The sequence below is a fragment of the Panthera tigris genome, chromosome E2 (genome assembly GCF_018350195.1).
Source record: "Panthera tigris isolate Pti1 chromosome E2, P.tigris_Pti1_mat1.1, whole genome shotgun sequence".
Taxonomy (NCBI): domain Eukaryota; kingdom Metazoa; phylum Chordata; class Mammalia; order Carnivora; family Felidae; genus Panthera; species Panthera tigris.
Window position 1 is genome coordinate 12,162,356 of NC_056674.1, and position 19,347 is coordinate 12,181,702.

At 39.9% G+C, this 19,347-nt stretch overlaps 1 protein-coding gene and 1 long non-coding RNA gene across 4 annotated transcripts in view; one reads left to right on the plus strand and one right to left on the minus strand.

Moving 5' to 3' along the window:
- ZNF229 (zinc finger protein 229) overlaps positions 1-12,696 on the plus strand; it is a 65,985-nt gene extending 53,289 nt beyond the window's left edge. For 2 of the 3 annotated variants that reach the window (XM_042970708.1, XM_042970713.1), the window contains exon 5: positions 12,446-12,696. In XM_042970708.1, the coding sequence (XP_042826642.1) occupies positions 12,446-12,550 (105 nt within the window). In that variant the 3' untranslated portion in view covers positions 12,551-12,696. Of the gene's footprint in view, positions 1-2,123; positions 2,377-12,445 lie in introns of those variants that run through there. The other variant, XR_006212185.1, reaches the window with a different exon arrangement.
- On the minus strand, positions 12,358-13,482 carry LOC107180060. The gene is made up of 2 exons (XR_001510798.2): positions 13,380-13,482; positions 12,358-12,847 (listed from the first exon to the last, which is right to left on the minus strand). It is a non-coding gene; the product is annotated as an uncharacterized LOC107180060 (long non-coding RNA).
- Positions 13,483-19,347: the final 5,865 nt, after the last annotated feature.

Genomic DNA, 19,347 nt, shown 5'->3' on the forward strand with positions numbered 1-19,347 from the left:
GTTTCAGGCTGATTGGTCTGGCCGGCAGGCACTTGTTTTCTGAGATCTTGTGTTTGTGACTGAGTCCTCTGGCCCATAGCTACTTGGTTTCATACTTTTCACCTTACCCTGGTTGAGCCACTCACAGTCTTTGTCCTACTAATTTTGGATTTTGAAAATAAACCATGGAACTGAGTGATTTTCTGCTAAGTCTCCTTAATTCCATGTATGTATGTACATATGTATGTATTTGCAGATTATGTATTTAACAGACTGCCTGTTATGTTTTCCTGACCATCTCTCATTTCTTTGCCTTTAAAGTATGTTTGTTGATTTAGTTTCTTGGATTTTGTAAAATACTTGTATTCTTCTAATAAAATTTGTTTATTACATGAAAAAATGTAGTTGTTCTTAAGGCCAGTGGCACACAAATTAGAATTCCTCAAAGTTTGGGCATGAGGTAAAATGGCAACTTCTTACTTTGGTATTGAAGGATATATGTGTTTGTTAGTAAAGGACTGAAATGTACAGATCTTATATGTTTAAAAAGTGTAAAATGTTGAACCAATGGCTCAAAGAAGAAATAAGGAAATACCTTGATTAACAACTCAGGCAATAACAGATGTTGGCGAGGATGTGGAGAAAGAGGATCTCTTTTTCATTGCTGGTGGGAATGCAAGCTGGTGCAGCCACTCTGGAAAACAGTATGGGGGTTCCTCAAAAAACTAAAAATAGAACTACCCTATGACCCAGCAATCGCACTACTAGGTATTTATCCAAGGGATAAAGGTATGCTGTTTTGAAGGGGCACACACAACCCAATGTTTATAGCTGCACTATCAACAATAGCCAAAGTATGGAAAAAGCCCAATGTCCATTGATAGATGAATGGATAAAGAAGATGTGGTCTATATATACAGTGGAGTATTACTTGGCAATCAGAAAGAATGAAATCTTGCCATTTGCAACTTCATGGATGGAACTAGAGGATATTATGCTAAGCGAAATTAGTCAGAGAAAGATAAATATCATGTGACTTCACTCATATGATGACTTTAAGACACATAACAGATGAACATAAGGGAATGGAAGCAAAAACAATATAAAAACAGGGAGAAGGACAAAACATAAGAGACTCTTAAATATGGAGAAAAAACAGAGGGTTACTGGAAGGGTTGTGGAAGGGGGGATGGGCTAAATGGGTAAGGGGCATTAAGGAAGCTACTCCTGAAATCATTGTTGCACTATATGCCAACTAATTTGGATGTAAATTTAGAAAATAAAATTTAAAAAAAAATACCTTGAGAAAAGTCAAAATGGGAGTACAACATACCAAAACTTATGGGACACAGCAAAGGAAGTTCTAAGAGGGAATTTCATAGCAGTAAGTGCCCACATCAAGAGACAAGAAAAATCTCAAATAAATAACCTAATTTTACACCTCAAGGATCTGTAAAAAGAAGGACAAAGCCCAAAGTTAGTAAAAGGAAGGAAATAACAAACATCAGAGCAGAAATAAATGAAATGGATACTAAAAAGACACATGGGGGGAAAATCAATGAAACTAAGAGCTGGTTCTTTGGAAAGGGATAAACAAAATCATCAAACCTTTAGCTAGATTCACCAAGAAAGAAAGAGGGAGGACTGAAATAAAATCAGAAATGAAAGAGGAGAGGTTATAACTGATACCACAGACATACGAAGGATCCTAAGAAACTACTATGAACAATTATATGCCAACAAATTTGACAACTTAGAAGAAATAGATAAATCTCTAGAAACACATAACCTACCAAGACTAAATCATGAGGAAATAGAAAATATGAACAGCCCAATTGCTAGTAAAGGAGATTGAATTGGGAATCAAAACTCTCCCAGCAAACAAAAATCCAGGAGTAGATGGCTTCACTGGTGAAGTATACCAAATATTTAAAGCATTCATACTTATCCTACTCAGACTTGCACAAAAAGAAATAGAAGATAAGGGAACTCTTCCAAATTCATTATAAAAGGCATTTTGTTCAAGGACAGGACTAAGAAGCTCGCATACTGCTCCGGAATCATGTGAAACACAAGCCACGTTCTAGTAGGTGGCCAACCTTCCTCCCCAGGAAGCCAAAGTTCTTCCCACGGTTCTGGAAAGGTCAGCGTTAAGAGCGCGAGGCAGTCGGGAACTTCCGTTTACAGAAGGGCGTGGCTGTAACCAGAGTCTCCTTGGGAATTCTGGGAGCGCTGCGGGCAGTCGCTTCCGCTCCAGGGAAGTGCGGCTGTGGTAGGGTCTCCTCTGAGGGAGTTGAGCCCGCATTGGCGGCGATGCCTTTTCTCTTGGCCGGAGGTCAGCTGCGACAAACACGTCTTTGCCCTTCTGGAAGAGAAATCTGTAGGCAGTAGCAGAAGGTGGGTTTGGCCCCCATTTGAGTGAGCTTTCCAGGTTTATAGAGATTGCTCAGCGAGTAGCGGATCTCCTGTATTCTGTTTTCTCTGCAACTCTGCCACCTCCTTGAGTTCTCTATTTATCCCACCGTGATCATGGTGGGGCTGATAACAGCCAATATTTATGGAGAGTCCCTGAGGACTCAGACAGTATTTCCAATTTTCTTGTGTTAACTTACTTCTTTCTCAGAACAACCCTATGATTATCCTCATTTTACAGATGGGTGATAATAGGCCAATAAGTGGCTGGGCCAGGGTTAAACCTCCGAAGCACGATTCCATGATTCCTTATGATCTTGGGCGATACTCTGCTTCCATATCACATTAAGCGGTCACGAGGCTTAAATGAGATTATATGAAAAGGGCTTGGAATCGTTCCTAGCACACCCTATGTGCCTTCTATGTTACAGAGTACAGTATAATTGTAGTGTGTGGGAAATTCAATCAGTTATATTAGGAAACATAGAGAATATCATAATATTTTTAAGGCAGTAGTTCTCAAAATTAGGTGTTAGAATTACCTGGGAAATTTGGTAGAAGTAGAAAAAAAATCAAAACCCTGTAATAGTTTCAGGAGACTGGGCCTCTCTTCTTTCTTAGCTCTTTGGGTGATTCTGAGACCAAGTATGTGAATTGTGATCTTAAAGTACTCGCTTCCTCCCCAGCCCCTACTTTTCTTTTTTAAAATTTAGTTCTTTTATATACCTGAAATGTTTGGATGATCTGTATGATCACCATTGTTAAACACCTAATTGACACAGATTTGATTATCATTTGAATTCAGAAATCTCCAGGGGGGCAGGAGATATTACAATGGACTTTATTGTTTTAAAAAACTAATCTGGTAAGTCTAAACTGCCCTTTCCCTGGCTAAGTGTGCTTGCAGAGACATTTACAAATCGTTCTCTGGATTTTTTTCTCTTTTAAATCTTTTTTTAATGTTTATTTATTTTTGAGAGAGAGAGAGAGCATGATCAGGGAGGGGCAGAGAGAGAGAGAGAGAGAGGGAAACACAGACTCCAAAGCAGGCTTCAGGCTCTGAGCTGTCAACACAGAGCCCAACGAAGGGCTCAAACCCGGAAACTGGGAGATCATGACCTGAGCTGAACTCAAACACTAAACTGATGGAGCCACCCAGGCACTCCTGGATTTTTTTTATCTTGAGTTTCAGGAGTATCTTATAACGGAGAGAAACTGTGAAAGCCTTATTCATAATAGCTAAAAAAAAATATTAACAGATAATCCACCCGCTGTGATGTATTCATGCAATAGAACATCACTCTAATAAAAGGATCAAATGACTGATACGTGCATCACCATGAATGGATTTGAAAAACACTATGCTCCAATAACTGTAATGCAAAAGAGTACTACTGTATGATTCCATATAATTGACATTCTAAAATGAATCTATGGTGAAAAAAATATCAAAACAGTGGTTGCTACTGGGGAAAGGGGTAGACATTGACTGGGAAGTCTCTCGAGGGAATTTTCTGGGGTGATGTTAATGTCTTGTATCTTAATAGGACTCTGAATTGGATACAGAAGTGATAGGTAGGATATCTGGGTGGAGAGCTAAGAAATAAATATTGCTGATTTTAGAACCTAGGCTGTGAGTATATGGGTGAACACTATAATTCTTCCAACTCATCTCCACATTAAAGGGGCACCAGGGTGGCTCAGTTGGTTAAGCATCTGACTCTTGATCTCAGCTCACAGCTGGTGAGTTAGAGCCCTGTGTTGTGCTCTACACTGACAGCGAGGAGCCTGCTTGGCATTCTTTCTCTCCCTTTCTCTGTGCCCCTCCCCTGCTCGCTCTCGCTCTCTCTCTCTCTCTCTCTCTCTCTCAAAATGCAGAAACATTAAAAATTTTTTCATGTAAAAATATTGGGGGAACATAGCTTTGAAAAGTTATGAGTATGGGGCGCCTGGGTGGCTCAGTTGGTTAAGTGTCCAACTTGGGTTCAGGTCATGACCTCGCAGTTTGTGAGTTCGAGCCTCGCGTTGGGCTCTGTGCTGACAGCTCACAGCCTGGAGCCTGCTTCAGATTCTGCATCTCCCTCTCTCTCTCTGCCCCTCCCCTGCTCATGCTCTGTCTCTGTCTCTGCCTCTCTCTCAAAAATAAACATTAAAACAAATTTTTTGAAAGAAAAGTTATGAGTAATTTTTGTTTTATATATATAACACACACCCACATATATATATATATATATATATATATATATATATATATATACACACTCACACACACACACACACACACACACACACACAATCCCACACAATTTGACAGAAACACATACACATAAAAGGTGCACATTGATCACAGCATGACTACCAGTGGGGCAGGAGAGAATGAGAATGTGAGTGGTAGGGGATATAATTGAATAAGTAAATGTTATTTTTAGTTTTACATTTTGTTCAGCATTTCTATGTAATTAGAATAGGAATAGGGTCTATGGAAATTCTGTCCACATTGTTGCCAGAGACCTATAATTTTCCAGGAAGAGTCTGGAAGTGAATCACACCTGAATTTTGTGTGCCAAGTATATTGCACATGGACAGTACATTTTCTGACCATAGAAAGAACACAATCTTTTCATGTCAAAATCCTGTAGATACCATTATATTTTCTGAGTGCTTTTAATGTTGCAGAAAAGAATTCAAATGCACGGCTTATGTTTCATTCCTTTGAAACTGACTTGATTTTTAGCTTTACCTTGTATTTCAAAAATACCTCAAATGTTGACAAGCGCTTCTCCACACTCCCCTCCCCCTCTTCTCCCTCTTCCTCTCCCTCCTCCCCTTCTCCTATTTCTGTTCGTTACACTATTTAATATTGCTCACGTGGAGAAATTTTGTTCATCCTCTCTTGATTGTTTACTTACTACAATCTGCTTCCTTCTGTAATCCTCTTTTTTTCTAATTAGTTTCTAAGATACACCTAACTGATGTGTTTGTATTCATTATAGACATTCTCATTATCTTCAGGCTTTTCCTTTGAGTTCTGAAAACAAGTTTATGAAACGTTCTTTTCTGCCATATATTCATTTTCCTTTGAAGCCGATCTGATTAAAAAAATACTTTATTTTTTAGAGCAGTGTTAGGTTTACAGAAAAATTTTGGAGCAAGTACAGAGATTTACCATATACCTGCCTCCCCCCTCAAACACAGCTTTTCCTATTATTGACATCTTGCATTAGTGTGGCATGTTTGTTACAGTTGATGAGCCAATATTGATATATTATTATTACCTAAAGTTCGCGGTTTACTTTAGAGTTCACTCTTCGTGTTGTACAGTTCTGTGGGTTTGAAAATTGCATAATGTCACAGGCGCCTGGGTAGCTCAGTTGGTGAAGCGTCCAACTTCGTCTCAGGTCACGATCTCACGGTTTGTGAATTCGAGCCCCACCTTGGGCTCTGTGCCGACAGCTCAGAGCTTTGAGCCTGCTTTGGATTCCGTGTCTCCCTCTCTCTCTGCCCTTCTCCCGCTCATGCTCTGTCTCGCTATCTCTCAAAAATAAATACATATTTAAAAAAATTTTTAAAAATGCATTGTGTCCTGTGTCCACCATACAGTATCATACAGAATAGTTTCATTGCCTCAAAAATAGCACTCTGTTCAACCGATTAGCCCTCCCTTCCCCTAAGCCCCTGGCAACTACTGGTATTTTTACTGTCTATACAGTTGGAATTCTATGGTATATAGTTCTTTCAAACTGGCTTCTTTCACTTAGCAATGTGCATTTAATGTTATTCCATGTCGTTTTATAACTTGATAGTTAATTTTTTTATTGCTGAATAATGCTCCATTGTACGGATGTACCATACAACCATATATCATTGATTTTTATGCATGCGAAAAATCACTCATATTCAGAATAATGCCCCAATCATAAATATGCATGTGAAAGTATCAACAGAAAATGGACAGCTACATAATCACCACTCACACCAAGAAGTGAAGCACCCCAGAAGAAGCTCCACTCTTACCCACAGCACCGTGATGCTTCCTTCTCTATCATAAGTAACCAATTACCCTAATTTTTATAGACTCCTTTGATTTTCTTTATGTTTTTACTACAAAAGTGTCCATCCTGAATAGTACAGTTCAATTTTGACTGGCTTATGAATTTTGTATAAACGGAATCATACCACACCTCCTATTTTCTGCCTAGCTCTTTTGTTCAACATCATATTTATGAGATTCACCCATGGTGTCGCATATAGCTAAAGTTTGTTCAATATCCTTCCTGTGTCCGGCTCCGTTGTGAAAAAATTTATTCATTCCATCATGGATAAACATTTGGAGTATTTCTAGCATATCCCTATTATGGATGATACTGCAATGAAAATTCGTATACATGTCTTTTTGGTAAACACACACACACAGTGCTTATGGGTATATATCTTGAGTAGATTGGAAGTTTCATAAGAAATACTTCAAATTTGGCTCTATAGTCCACCAGCATGAGATTTTTTGCTTATTGCTTGAGGTAGAGATCATTATTCCCCCCTCGACACCACCCAGTTTAACTCAGGACCATGTATGGAATACCTTCCTCGTTACCCTAGCTCTGCAGTGCCACCTTTGTTGCAAGCCTGAAGTCAACATGTGCTCTTGTGCCTAGAAAATCCAAAGGATCTAGTATAAATTATCAAAGTTAATCAGAAAAGCTGGTAAGATTGAAGAACAAAGGGGCAAAAGCAACATTTAGTAGAAGTGGTTAGGGTAAGAATCATTGTCTTATTGCCAGTCTCATAGCAAATGTTTTCAACTCTTCACATTGCTTTCCATGTTCGCTGTAATTTATTGCCAGTTTCCTAAATTTCTCATCATGAATGGAGGATTAATTTATCAACCTCTCTGTTTTTTGCATTCCTGGTAAGTCTGCTAGGCATGATGTGTTATCTTTTTATAAACTGTTGAATAAGTTATGGCATAGAATTTTTACATGTGTGTTTCCGATGAGATAGGCCTACCGTTTTCCATTCTAATAAAGACTGCAACAGATTTTGATCAGTGTTGGTTGGGAATTAGTTGAAAGTGTTTCCTATTTTGTTACTCTCAGGAAGAATTCTTTTTTTTTTCTTTTTTCTTTTTAAATTTAGACCCAAGTTCGTTAACATACAGTGTAGTATTGGTTTCAGAAGTAGAATTTAGTGATTCATCACTTACATGTAACACCCAGTGCTCATCCCAAGTGCCTTCCTTAATGCCCATCACCCATTTAGCCCATCCCACCCCTCCATTAACCCTCAGTTTGTTGTCTATATATGAGTCTCTTGTGCTTTGCCGCCCTCTCTGTTTTCATCTTATTTTTCCTTCTCTTTCCCTATGTTCATCTGTTTTGTTTCTTAAATTCCACATATGAATGAAATCATATGATATTTGTCTTTCTCTGATTGACTTATTTCACTGAGCATAATACAGTCTAGTTCCGTCCACATTGTTGCAAATGGCAAAATTCCATCCACATTGTTGCAAAAAAAAAAAAAGATTTCATTCTTTTTGATTGCTGAGTAATATTCCATTGTATTCTAAGATAAGCATGGGTTCTTCCTTAAATGTTTGATAGAGTTCACTGATGACACTGTCTCAGAGAATTCCTTTGTGGATTTTTAATAAATTCCATTTCAAGTACTAGTTCTATTCAGAGTTGTGATAACTTCTTGTGTCTGTTTTGATGTGTGTTTTAAACTATGTTTTAAATTCTCTAGAAATTTATTCACTTAAGTTCTCAATTTCATTGGCATTAAGTTCACAGAGTATCCCTTCATGTCCATAAGAATGAATAGTGATGTTTCCTTTTTCATTCATTTCCTTGGTAATTTGTGATTTCTAACTGTTTTAATAATAAATCTTCACATGGATTTGTCAATGTTTTTGTTCTCATTTCAAAGAATAACCTTTTAGTCCTCTTGTACTATGTTTGTCTTCTATTTTATGTATCTGTTCTCATTTAAAAAAATTTTTTTAGATGTTTATTTTTGAGAGAGACAGAGACAGAATACGAGTGGGTTAGGGGCAGAGAGAGAGGGAGACACAGAATCTGAAGCAGGTTCCAGGCTCCGAGCTGTCAGCACAGAGCCCAACACAGGGCTTTAACCCACAGACCGTGAGATCATGACCTGAGCCGAAGTTGGACGCTCAACTGACTGAGCCACCCAGGTGCCCCATCTGTTCTCATTTTTATTGTACCTGTACATTGGGAGAAGTAATTTGCTCTTTTTCTAACTTACTGAGATGGATGTTTCATTTCTTAATTTCCAGCCTTTTTTTTTTACTTCCTTCATGCCTTTACTTAAAGCTTTCCTTTAATTTGATGTATTGGGTGCATCCTATGTGCTTTGATAGGAAGTATTTTTATTATCACTCAGTTAAAATACATTTTAGTTTTGTATGCAGTATTTCTTTGATCTATATGGATTTGGTTTATTTCCAAACATGGTATATAACTTAGAGTCCACTGAAAAGACAGACCACATCAGTTATTTGAAAAGAGAGAATTGGTATATGTAGGGAGTTGATGACTAGATTACTGAAAGGGAGAACAGAGGATTTTTTAAAAAAGTTTATTTGCTTTTGAGACAGAGAGACAGAGCATGAACGGGGGAGGGTCAGAGAGAGAGGGAGACACAGAATCTGAAACAGGCTCCAGGCTCTGAGCTGTCAGCATAGAGCCCGACGCGGGGCTCGAACTCACGGACCGCGAGATCATGACCTGAGCCGAAGTCGGACACTCAACCGACTGAGCCACCCAGGCGCCCCAAGAACAGAGGATTCTAAGGCGTGGTGCAGGTAACAAGCACAACAATCAGCAACGACCCCCAGGTCTGGGGTAACAAAGTGAAGAGACAGGGATTATTAAAACTGACAAGCTTGGAGGAAGGTCCTGATATCTTGAAACTCAAACCGCCAAGGTGGGAGGAGTGTTCCGCTGGCTCTGGTTCCCGAGCTCAGTCAGAGGAAGAGTGCTGCAGTTCTAGGACTTAGACATCTGAGGAGCAGGATGTGAGAGGCTGTTTGATAGTGTCTGCGAGGAGCCATGAAACTGGTTGTCAGGTGTTGGGAAAGGTGCAAATTAGAGTGAGCAGCTGCTACCAGAAGGCAGTGCTGTTCCTGGAAGCCCAGAGGAAGTAGCAAGTCTCTTCCTTCTCCAGCCTTGCAGTCTCCTTCTGTCGGCAGAGACTAACACAGAACCAGGTGTCAAAGCAGAAGGATAGGCTGCAAAGCCTCCATCCCAGCGCCATAAAACAGGGTAAAGAAGGGTGGTTTGGGAGCTGAGGGACAGTACTGTATTAGAACACACATGGGAGTTTTAAAATCATCTTTTTTTTGTTATTGAGTTCTGGCTGAAGTTCATTACATTCAGAAAGCACATCCGGTATTATCTCAGCATTGTGAAATTTGTTGCTATTCCTTTAGGGCCCGTCATGTGATCCCTTTTTGTAAATATTTTATGTGTGCCTGAAAAGATGTGTATTTTGGAGCGTTTGCCAGAACGTTTTGTTCCCCTTACCCTCAAATGGGTGTCAAAAATGCTGCGGACCTTCCAGGCTTTTCAGCTATCACCCCACAAGAAAAGTCACCACAAGCGCATGACTCCCTCACTTTCTCTGAATTTTAGCCCACAAATTCTCCATCATCTTGTCTTTCGATGCCTCTTGACAGCTTTAAAAATATATCTAGGGGCGCCTGGGTGGCTCAGTCAGTTGAGTGCCCAACTTCAGCTCGGGTCATGATCTCACGGTCCGTGGGTTCGAGCCCCGCGTTGGGCTCTGTGCTGACAGCTCAGAGCCTGGACCCTGCTCCAGAGTCTGTCTCCCCCTCTCTCTGCCCCTCCCCTGCTCATGCTCTGTGTCTGTCTCTCAATAATAAATAAACGTTAAAAAAAATTCAATAAAAAAGTGTTATCTACCCATCATCTGCCAGAAGTTTATTCAAATGACCTGTTTTATTATTACAGGGAGTGGAAGTATATTAAAAATTTATCTATTGCATTTTAAAATTTCCCTGTCATTTTATCCAGAAAATTCACCTATTATCAGATTGATCCTCCTTAATATACAAACTATTAGGTATTTTTTAAAGCATTGTCTTTTGGGAGGGGTTGTTAAGTTAGGAATTACATGGTATTATTTCTTTTTTTAATCTTCCAAGTTTTTATTTAAACGCCAGTTAGTTGGGGCGCCTGGGTGGCTCAGTCGGTTAAGTGTCTGACTTCGGCTCAGGTCATGATCTCGTGGTCTGTGAGTTTGAGCCCCGCGTCAGGCTCTGTCCTGACAGCTCGGAGCCTGGAGCCTGTTTCAGATTCTGTGTCTCCCTCTCTCTCTGACCCTCCCCCATTCATGCTCTGTCTCTGTCTCAAAAATAAATAAATGTTTAAAAAAAAAAAAAACACCAGTTAGTTAACATACAGTGTAATATTAGCTTCAGGTATAGGATTTAGTGATTAATCACTTACATACAACACCCAGTGCTCATCACAAGTGCCCTCCTTAATACCCATCACCCATTTAACCCATCCCCCACCTACCTCCCCTTTAGTAGCCATCCGTTTGTTGTCTATAGTTAAGAATCTGTTTTACGGTTTGCCTCTTTTCCCATGTTCATCTATTCTGTTTCTTAAATTCTGTTTCTTAGTGAAATCATATAGTATCTGTCTTTCTCTGACTGGCTTATTTCGCTTAGCATAATACACTCTAGCTCCACACCATTACAAATGGCAAGATTTCATTCTTTTTGATGGCTGAGTTATATTCCATTGTATGTATATGCCACAACTTCTTTATCCACTCAACAGCTGATGGACATTTGAGCTCTTTGCATAATTTGTCTGTTGTTGATAGTGCTGCTATAAATATTGGGGTGTATGTATCCCTTTGAATCAGTATTTTTGTATCCTTTGGGTAAACACCTAGTAGGGCAATTGCTGGATTACAGGGTAGTTCTATTTCTAACTTTTGTTTAGGAACCTCCATACTGTTTTCCAGAGTGGCTGCACCAGTTTATATTCCCACCCACATTGTAAGAGGGTTCCTGTCTCCACATCCTCACCAACACCTGTTGTTTCCTGTGTTGTTAGTTCGGTACCCCGCATGATTTCTTACATCAATTCTGGTCCTTTTGAACCACGGACCATTTTCACATAACGGATGTGATGAGAGAAAAAAAAAAATCTCTAAAGGCCTGAGATATAAGGGAAGCCATTTTAGATTTCTATCTAAGTCAGCCTGATTGTACATAAACTTTGTCTAAACCAAAAGCCTGATTTATGGCCCACCAAGCATACATTGTGCACCTGCTCTGTAAATGAGTAGCCTAACGGAAAACCATCTTGTCCTTAAGATAGCCAGCAGTGCTCCTTCTCCCTGCATTCCTTGATGTTAAAACTTGTGACCCCTGCATACATGTTAATCTATAACCTGTTGAGCTTTTATAAGATGTAAAAAAAGGTATACACTCCTTTGAAAACTGTTCATTCTCCAGAACACATTCTTCCCTGTGAAGAGTGTTTCCCGGGCAGCTGTCCTAACTTGGGCTTAAACAAAACTCTCTTTCTTGCTTATACAGATTGTAAAAGGTGTCTTCATTTGGTATTTACACCTGTCCTGTCATTTTTCCTTCACTCCTCAGTGACAGTACTCGCCCAACATTTGAGATAGTTTCAGGTGGACATTGTATTTGACCTCATTCAGCTGTTTTTCAGCACCACACTGTACTTATTATTGCCAAAAATCTAGGCCTTAACTTATACTTTACAGAAAACGTTGGCATCAGGACAACACATGCCAGAAGAGTCATTAGACGAATCCAGAATGTGAGCAATCCTACATGCCAACCGAGTTACTATTTCAGCAGGTCAAGGGCACACAAAAAAGAAGGGGAGCTGTTCTAGATGATAAGAGGCTCAAGTGACATAGCATTGAATACAATTAATATTCCAGCATAAAGGAAAACGATAATATATTTATTCCCCAGGAGAAACCCGAGCAACTAAACTTTTTCTTCTCTTTTCTCTCTTTGCAGATTTTCTGGATTAAGCCATTATTTCATCTCCTGTCCTCCCTGAATCACGTCCTCCATAAGACAACTTACAAGTTTTTATGTCTAGAGCAGGGAGAAGATCAGTGATGTGATGCCAGAAGCTTAAAGAAGAAAAATACTTCAAGATTTTATAAAGGTTTCCAACGTTTGTCTCTGTCAGTATAGCTCCTCCCATTTGCCTTATGACTCACGTTTCAAAATCAGCAATTAAAGCCAAGGAAATGTGGAAAACATTTGTTGCTTCTGCTCTATGGCCTGACCAATCAATGGTTGCATCTGCTTCTTGTGGATTCTTGGCATCCACGTCCATTCTTGTGGATCTTGCGATGAACACTTCAGGGTAGGTAGCACTGTCGGTTCTAGACGCATGCACGCCCATATAGACTAAAAAAGGCAATCCAGTCAAAGTAAGGTTGAGACTCTATTTGTCAAATTCAATACTCTGTATAGGTCAGCACAATGTCCTTTTAGTATCTGCATTCCACTCCCCACCCCCACCCGCCATCCCTTCCTTTCCATAATCCCCTCCCCTCTACTCTTTCTCCAGTTCACTGGTCTCTAGGAGGTAGCTTCTTAGAATAGCTCCATAGTTTGCTTTGGTTGAGTTTTTTCTTAGTTTTTGTCACTTAGTTTGGAAGAAAAAAAATTTTTCAAGAAAACGACGGGGGAGGGGGCGGCCAAGCTCCACTAACGGTATAGAATTAATTCGTACCGACTATCCAAAAGAGAATACCGCCTGTCCAAATACTGACTATCCCAAAGAGAGAGGAGAGCCTTGAGGAAAGGCCACTCCGCAGGAGGTTCCGGGATTTGCAGTCCACCGATGCACAAGGCCAGACGCATTACGCTCCCGAAAGACGCCTCGCTTGCATGGTTGGCTGGAGATAATACAGAAGTACATCAAGGAGTTCTGTACCTGTGGCAGCATTTCGGGGTTACGGAACTCGCTCCGACCCGCAGGCTCCGAAATACAATCCAGCCTCTCGCTGGGACAGCCGATACTTCCACCCTAGGAAGGCGACGAGGCGGCCTGGGAATTCTGGGAAGTGTAGTCCCGGAACTCAGTGAGGCTGGATAACTTCCGCCGCAGGCGGCCAAGGCGGCGTCCCTGCTCCCGCCGGGAATTCTGGGAAGCGTAGTCCAGGGGGGGGGGGTTCTGTAGGCAGAGTCGCTTCCGCTCCAGGTACGCGAGGCCGCGGCCTTCGTTCCTCCGCGAAAGGTGAGCCCCTGCCTCCCCGGGGGCCCTCCCCGCGGCCGCACTGACCTGGCTTCCCATTGCCTTGGGCCACGGTGACCAGGCTCTGGACGCTGGGGAAGAGAGGCCGCCTGCGGCCAAGGGCGGGGTTGGTGTTGCCTTTGAATGAGCTCTGTGGACTGCGGGGCGGTGGGCGCATCCCCCGGCTCGGGGCCGGGCCAGGCTCCCACCTCGCCGGGGGGGAGGGTCTCCTCCTGGCTCTGCGCCTCCCCGCCCTTTCCCCGACCACCAGCCAGTGCTGCCGCATCCCCGCGGTGGAATATTCGGAGAATTTCTGTGCGTCTCTGCCTCTCTTTCCTCTTCTTTAAGTGGATATTAGCGTCTACCTAATAGAGTTATTTTGCGAGTTAAGGGAGGACGGAGAAGTGAAGGACTTAGAGCCTGGCTTGGGGTTAAAAAAAAAAAAAAAAAAGTCCCCTGTTAGCAGTACCTTTTGATTTCTCAGTCTCCTGAAAGCTTCTGTGAACCTGGGATGGGGTCAGAGCTCCGGCTCCTGGCCTTTCTCAGATCCCTGAAGAAAGCGAAGCTGCACCCAGATTCCTAATTGTTTGTTTTTAATCTAAATGTAGGTTTTTGTAGGGGTTATTCCCGGATGTTGTCTGCACTGTCCACTGTAATGTACATGGGAGTTCTGATGAAGTTGTGATTTCTCTGAGCTTCCTTTCCTTCCGCAGCCTGGACATCGTTGAAAAAGGCTGCTGGGAGGGGGGAATGACGCTTTGCCTCCTGGAAGAAGAGCCTCACCTGAGTAGGACTTAGCATCTTTCTTCCTGTTAGGTTATCTCCTCTCAGGGGAGAAGATATTTCCTTTACGCATCTGCAGATTCTACCAGGAACACGCCCTGACTTTTGTTTAAATACAGGAAGGGATGGGGGAGTACTTGGGCACGAGTCATAAGGATTGCACTTACTTTTTAAAAAGTTTTTATTTATATTCCAGTTCGTTAACATACAGTGTAATACTAGTTTCAGATGTACAATATAGTGATTTGACATCCAACACCTGATGGTCATCACAAGTGCCCTCCTTGGGGGTGGCTTGGTGGTTCTGTCCGTTGAACATCTGACTCTTGGTTGCCGCTCAGGTCCTGATCCCAGGGTGGTGGGATCCAGCCTGTCTCGGGCTCTGAGCTGTGCTTGGAGCCTGCTTGAGATTCTCACTCTCTCTGTCTCTCTGTCTCTCTCTCTCTCTCTCTGTCTCTCTGCTTCCCCCCCCACCAAAAAAAAAAAAAAAAAAAAAAGAAAGGGAGGAAGGAAGGAAGGAAGGAAGGAAGGAAGGGTTAAAAAAATACAAGTGCCCTCCTTAATCCCCACCTCTTATTACCCATCCCTCCGCTACCTCCATTCTAGTAACCATCAGTTTGTTCTCTATAGTTGAGGGTCTGTTTCTTGGTTTGCCTCTCTCTTTTCCTTTGCTTGTGTCTTAAACTCCACACAGGAGTGAAATAACATGGTATTTGCCTTTCTGTGACTAACTTGCTTCACTTAGCGTAAGACTCTAACTGCACTCATGTCATTGCAAATGGCAAGATTTTATTCCTTTTTTATGGTTGAGTAATATTCCATCGTGTATACATATACTACATCTTCCATATCCATTCATCAGTCGAGGGGTTTCCATAATTTGGTTGTTGTAGATAATGGTACTGTAAACATCGGGGTGCATGTATCCCTTCGAATCAGTATTTTTATATCCTTTGGGTAAATACGTAGAAGTGCAGTTGCTGGGTCGTGGGGTAGTTCTATTTAGAACTTTTTGAGGAACCTCCTTTCATTTTGTACCTTGGATGCACCAGTCTGTATTCCCGCCAACAGTGTAAGGGGGTTCCCTTTTCTTCATATCTTCGCCAACAATTGTTGTTTCTTATGCCGTTGGTTTTAGCCATTTTGGTAGATGTGAGGTGGTATCTCATTGTGGTTTTGATTTGCATTTCCCTGATGATAAGTGTTGTTGAGCCTCTTTCCGTGTGTCTGTTGGCCATCTGACTGCCTTATTTGGAGACTTGTATGCTCATGTCTTCTACCCATCTCTTAACTGCATTCTTTGTTGTTGGGTGTTGATTTGTAGAAGTTCTTCATTTATTTTGGATATTAACCCTTTATCAGATATGTAATTTGCAAATATCTTCTACCATTCTATAGGTTGCCTTTTAGTTTTGTTGATTGTTTTCTTTGCTGCGCAGAGCTTTTTATTTTGATGTAATCCCAGTAGTTTATTTTTTGCTTTTGTTTCCTTTACCTTAGGAGACGTGTCTAGAAAGAAGTCGCTACAGCTACTGTCAAAGAGGTTACTGCCTGTGTTCTCCTCTAGGATTTTGATGCTTTCCTCTCTCCCATTTAGGTCTTTCATCCATTTTGGATTTGTTTTTGTGTATGATGTAAGAAAGTGGTTCAGTTTCATTCTTTTGCATGTTGCTGTCCAGTTTTCCCAACGCGATTTGTTGAAAAGATCGTCTTTTTCCCATTGGATATGCTTTCCTGCTCTGCCTAAGGTTAATTGACCCTATAATTGTGGGTCCATTTTTGGGTTTTCTGTTCTGTTCCATTGATCTTGGTGTCTGTTTTTGTGCCAGTACCATACTGTTTTGATTACTGCAGCTTTGTAATTTAACTTGAAGTCTGGAATTCTGATGCTTCCATCTTTACTTTTCTTTTTCAAGGTTGCTTTGTCTACTCAGCGTCTTTTGTGGTTCCATATACATTTTAGGATTGTTTGCTCTAGCTCTGTGAAAAATGTTGGTGGTGTTTTGCTAGGGATTGCATTAAATGTGTAGATTGCTTTGGGTAGTATTGACATTTTAACAGTATTTGTTCTTCCAACCTATGAGCATGGAAAGTCTTTCCATTTCTTTGTGTCCTCATCAATTTCTTTCATCAGTGTTTTCTAGTTTTCAGAGTACAGGTCTTTCACCTCTTTGGTTATGTTTATTCCTAGGTATCTTATTATTTTTGGTGCACTTGTAAATGAGATTGATTCCCGCTGCTTCATTATTGGCGTATAGAATGCAGCAGATTCTGTTTTTTTGAATCTGATGACTTTACTGAATTTGTTTATCAGTTGTAGCAGTTTTTTGGTGGATTTTTTTTTTTGGATTTCCTATATAGAGTATCATGTCATCTGCAAATAGTGAAAGTTTGACTTCTTCCTTGCTGATTTGGATGCCTTTTATTTCTTTTTGTTGTCTGATTGTTGAGGTTAGAACTTCCAGTACTATGTTAAATAACAATGGTGAGAGTGGACATCCCTGTCTTGTTCCTGACCATAGGGGAAAAGCTCTCAACTTTTCCTCATTGAGGATGATATTAGCTGTGCGTTTTTTGTATATGCCCTTTATTATATTGAGGTGTTCCCTCTAAACCTATTTTTTTCAGGTTTTTTTTTTTTAATTAAGAATGGATATTGTACTTTGTCAAATGCTTTTTCTGCATCTATTGAAAGGGTTGTATGGTTCTTATCTTTTCTTGTATTAATGCGGTATATCACATTGATTTGTGACTATTGAATCACGCTTGGAGCCCAGGAATAAATTCCACTTGATTATGGTGAATGATTCTTTTAATGTACTATTGGATCCGATTTGCTAGTGTTTTATTGAGATATTTCACATCCATGTTCATCAGGGATATAGTTTTCTTTTTTAGTGGAGTCTTTTGTCTGGTTTTGGTATGAGGGTAATGCTGTCCTCATAGAATGAATTTGGAAGTTTTCCTTCCTTTTTAATTTTTTGAAATAGTTTGAGAAGAATAGATATTACCTCTTCTTTAAATGTATGGTAGGATTCCCCCTGTGAAGCCATCTGGCCCTGGACTTTTGTTTGTGGGGAGATTTTTGATTGCTGATTTAATTTCTTTGCTGGTTATTGGTGTGTTCAAGTTTCTATTTCTTCCTGTTTCAGTTTTGGTAGTTTATATGTTTCTAGGAATTTATCCATTTCTTCCCGATTGTCCAGTTTGTTGGCATATACTTTGTCATAATATTCTCTTATAATTGTTTGTATTTCTGTGGTATTGGTTGATATTTCTCCTCTCTCATTTGTGATTTTATTTATTTGGGTCCTTTCCCTTTCCTTTTTGATAAGTCTGGCTGGAGGTTTATTCAATTTTATTTTTTCAAAGAACTAGCTCCTGGTTTCATTGATTTGTTCTATTGGTTTTTTTGTTTTGTTTTGTTTTTAGTTTTTAGTTTCTATATCATTTATTTCTGCTTTAATCTTTGTTCTTTCTGCTAGCTTTAGGCTTCGTTTGTTGTTCTTTTTCTAGCTCCTTTAGATGTAAGTTTAGATTGTTTATTTGAGATTTTTCTCTTTTTTTTTTTTTTTTTTCCTTTCTTCTTGATGTAGGCCTCTATTGCTATATACTTCCCCCTTACGACCACTTTTGTCGCATTCCAGAGGTTTTGAACTGTCGTGTTTTCATTTTCATTTGTTTCCGTGGATTTTTTTTTTAACTTCTTCTTCATTTCCTTGTTGACCCTTTCATTGTTAAGTAGCATGTTATTTAACCTATATGTACTTGTGGTCTTTCCAGATTTTTTTCTTGTGATTGACTTCAAGTTTCATAGTGTTGTGTCAGAAAATATGCGTGGTATGATCTCAGTCTTTTTATATTTGTTGAGGGCTGATTTGTGACCTAATATGTGATCTAGTCAGGAGAACATTCTGTGTGCACTTGTAAAGAATGTGTATTCTGCTGTTTTAGGATGGAATGTTTGGAAAATATCCGTTAAGCCCATCTGGTCCAGTGTGTCATTCAAAGCCATTGTTTCCTTGTTGATTTTTGCTTAGATGATCTGTGCATTAATGTAAGTGGGCTGTTAAAGTCCCCAACTATTGTATTATTATCAATTAATTCCTTTATGTTTGTTATTAATTGGTTTATATATTTGGGAGCTTCTATGTTGGGGCATAAATATTTACAATTGTTATATCTTCTTACTGGATTGTCCCCTTTATTATAGGGCCCTTCTTTGTCTCTTGTTACAGTCTTTGTTTTAAAGTCAGTTTGTCTGATGTACGTATTGCTACTTTGGCTTTCTTTTGACATCTATTTGCATGGTAAATGTTTCTCCATCCCCTCACTTTGAATCTACAGGTGTCGTTAGGTCTAAAATGAATCTCTTGTAGGCAGCATATGTAGGGGGTCTTTTTTTCCCCCCTATTCTGACACCCTGTGTTTTTTGATTGGAGCGTTTAGTCCATTTACATTCAAAGTAATTACAATAGATATGTATTTATTCCCATTTTATTACTTGTTTTATGTTTTCTCTGATCCTTTCTTGTCTTTTTCTCTTTCATGTTTTGCTTATTTTCCATAGTGATATATTTGGATTTCTTTCTCTGTATTCTTTGCATATTTATCAGTGGCTTTTGATAATATGGTCACTATTAGGTTGGTATATAACCTCTTCTGCATATAGCAATCTATATTAACTTGATGGTCGTTTAAGTTTGAACCTATTCTTTTCTCCTTTCCTCCCCACATTTTTATATTTGTCATCATATTTTATATTTGTGTGTGTGTGAAAGAGAGAGAGAGTTCCTTGACTGAGTTTTTACATAAATATTCATTTTTACTGCTTTTGTTTTTCTTGCCCTCATACTTTCACTTTTGGTCTCTCCTTTCCATTCAG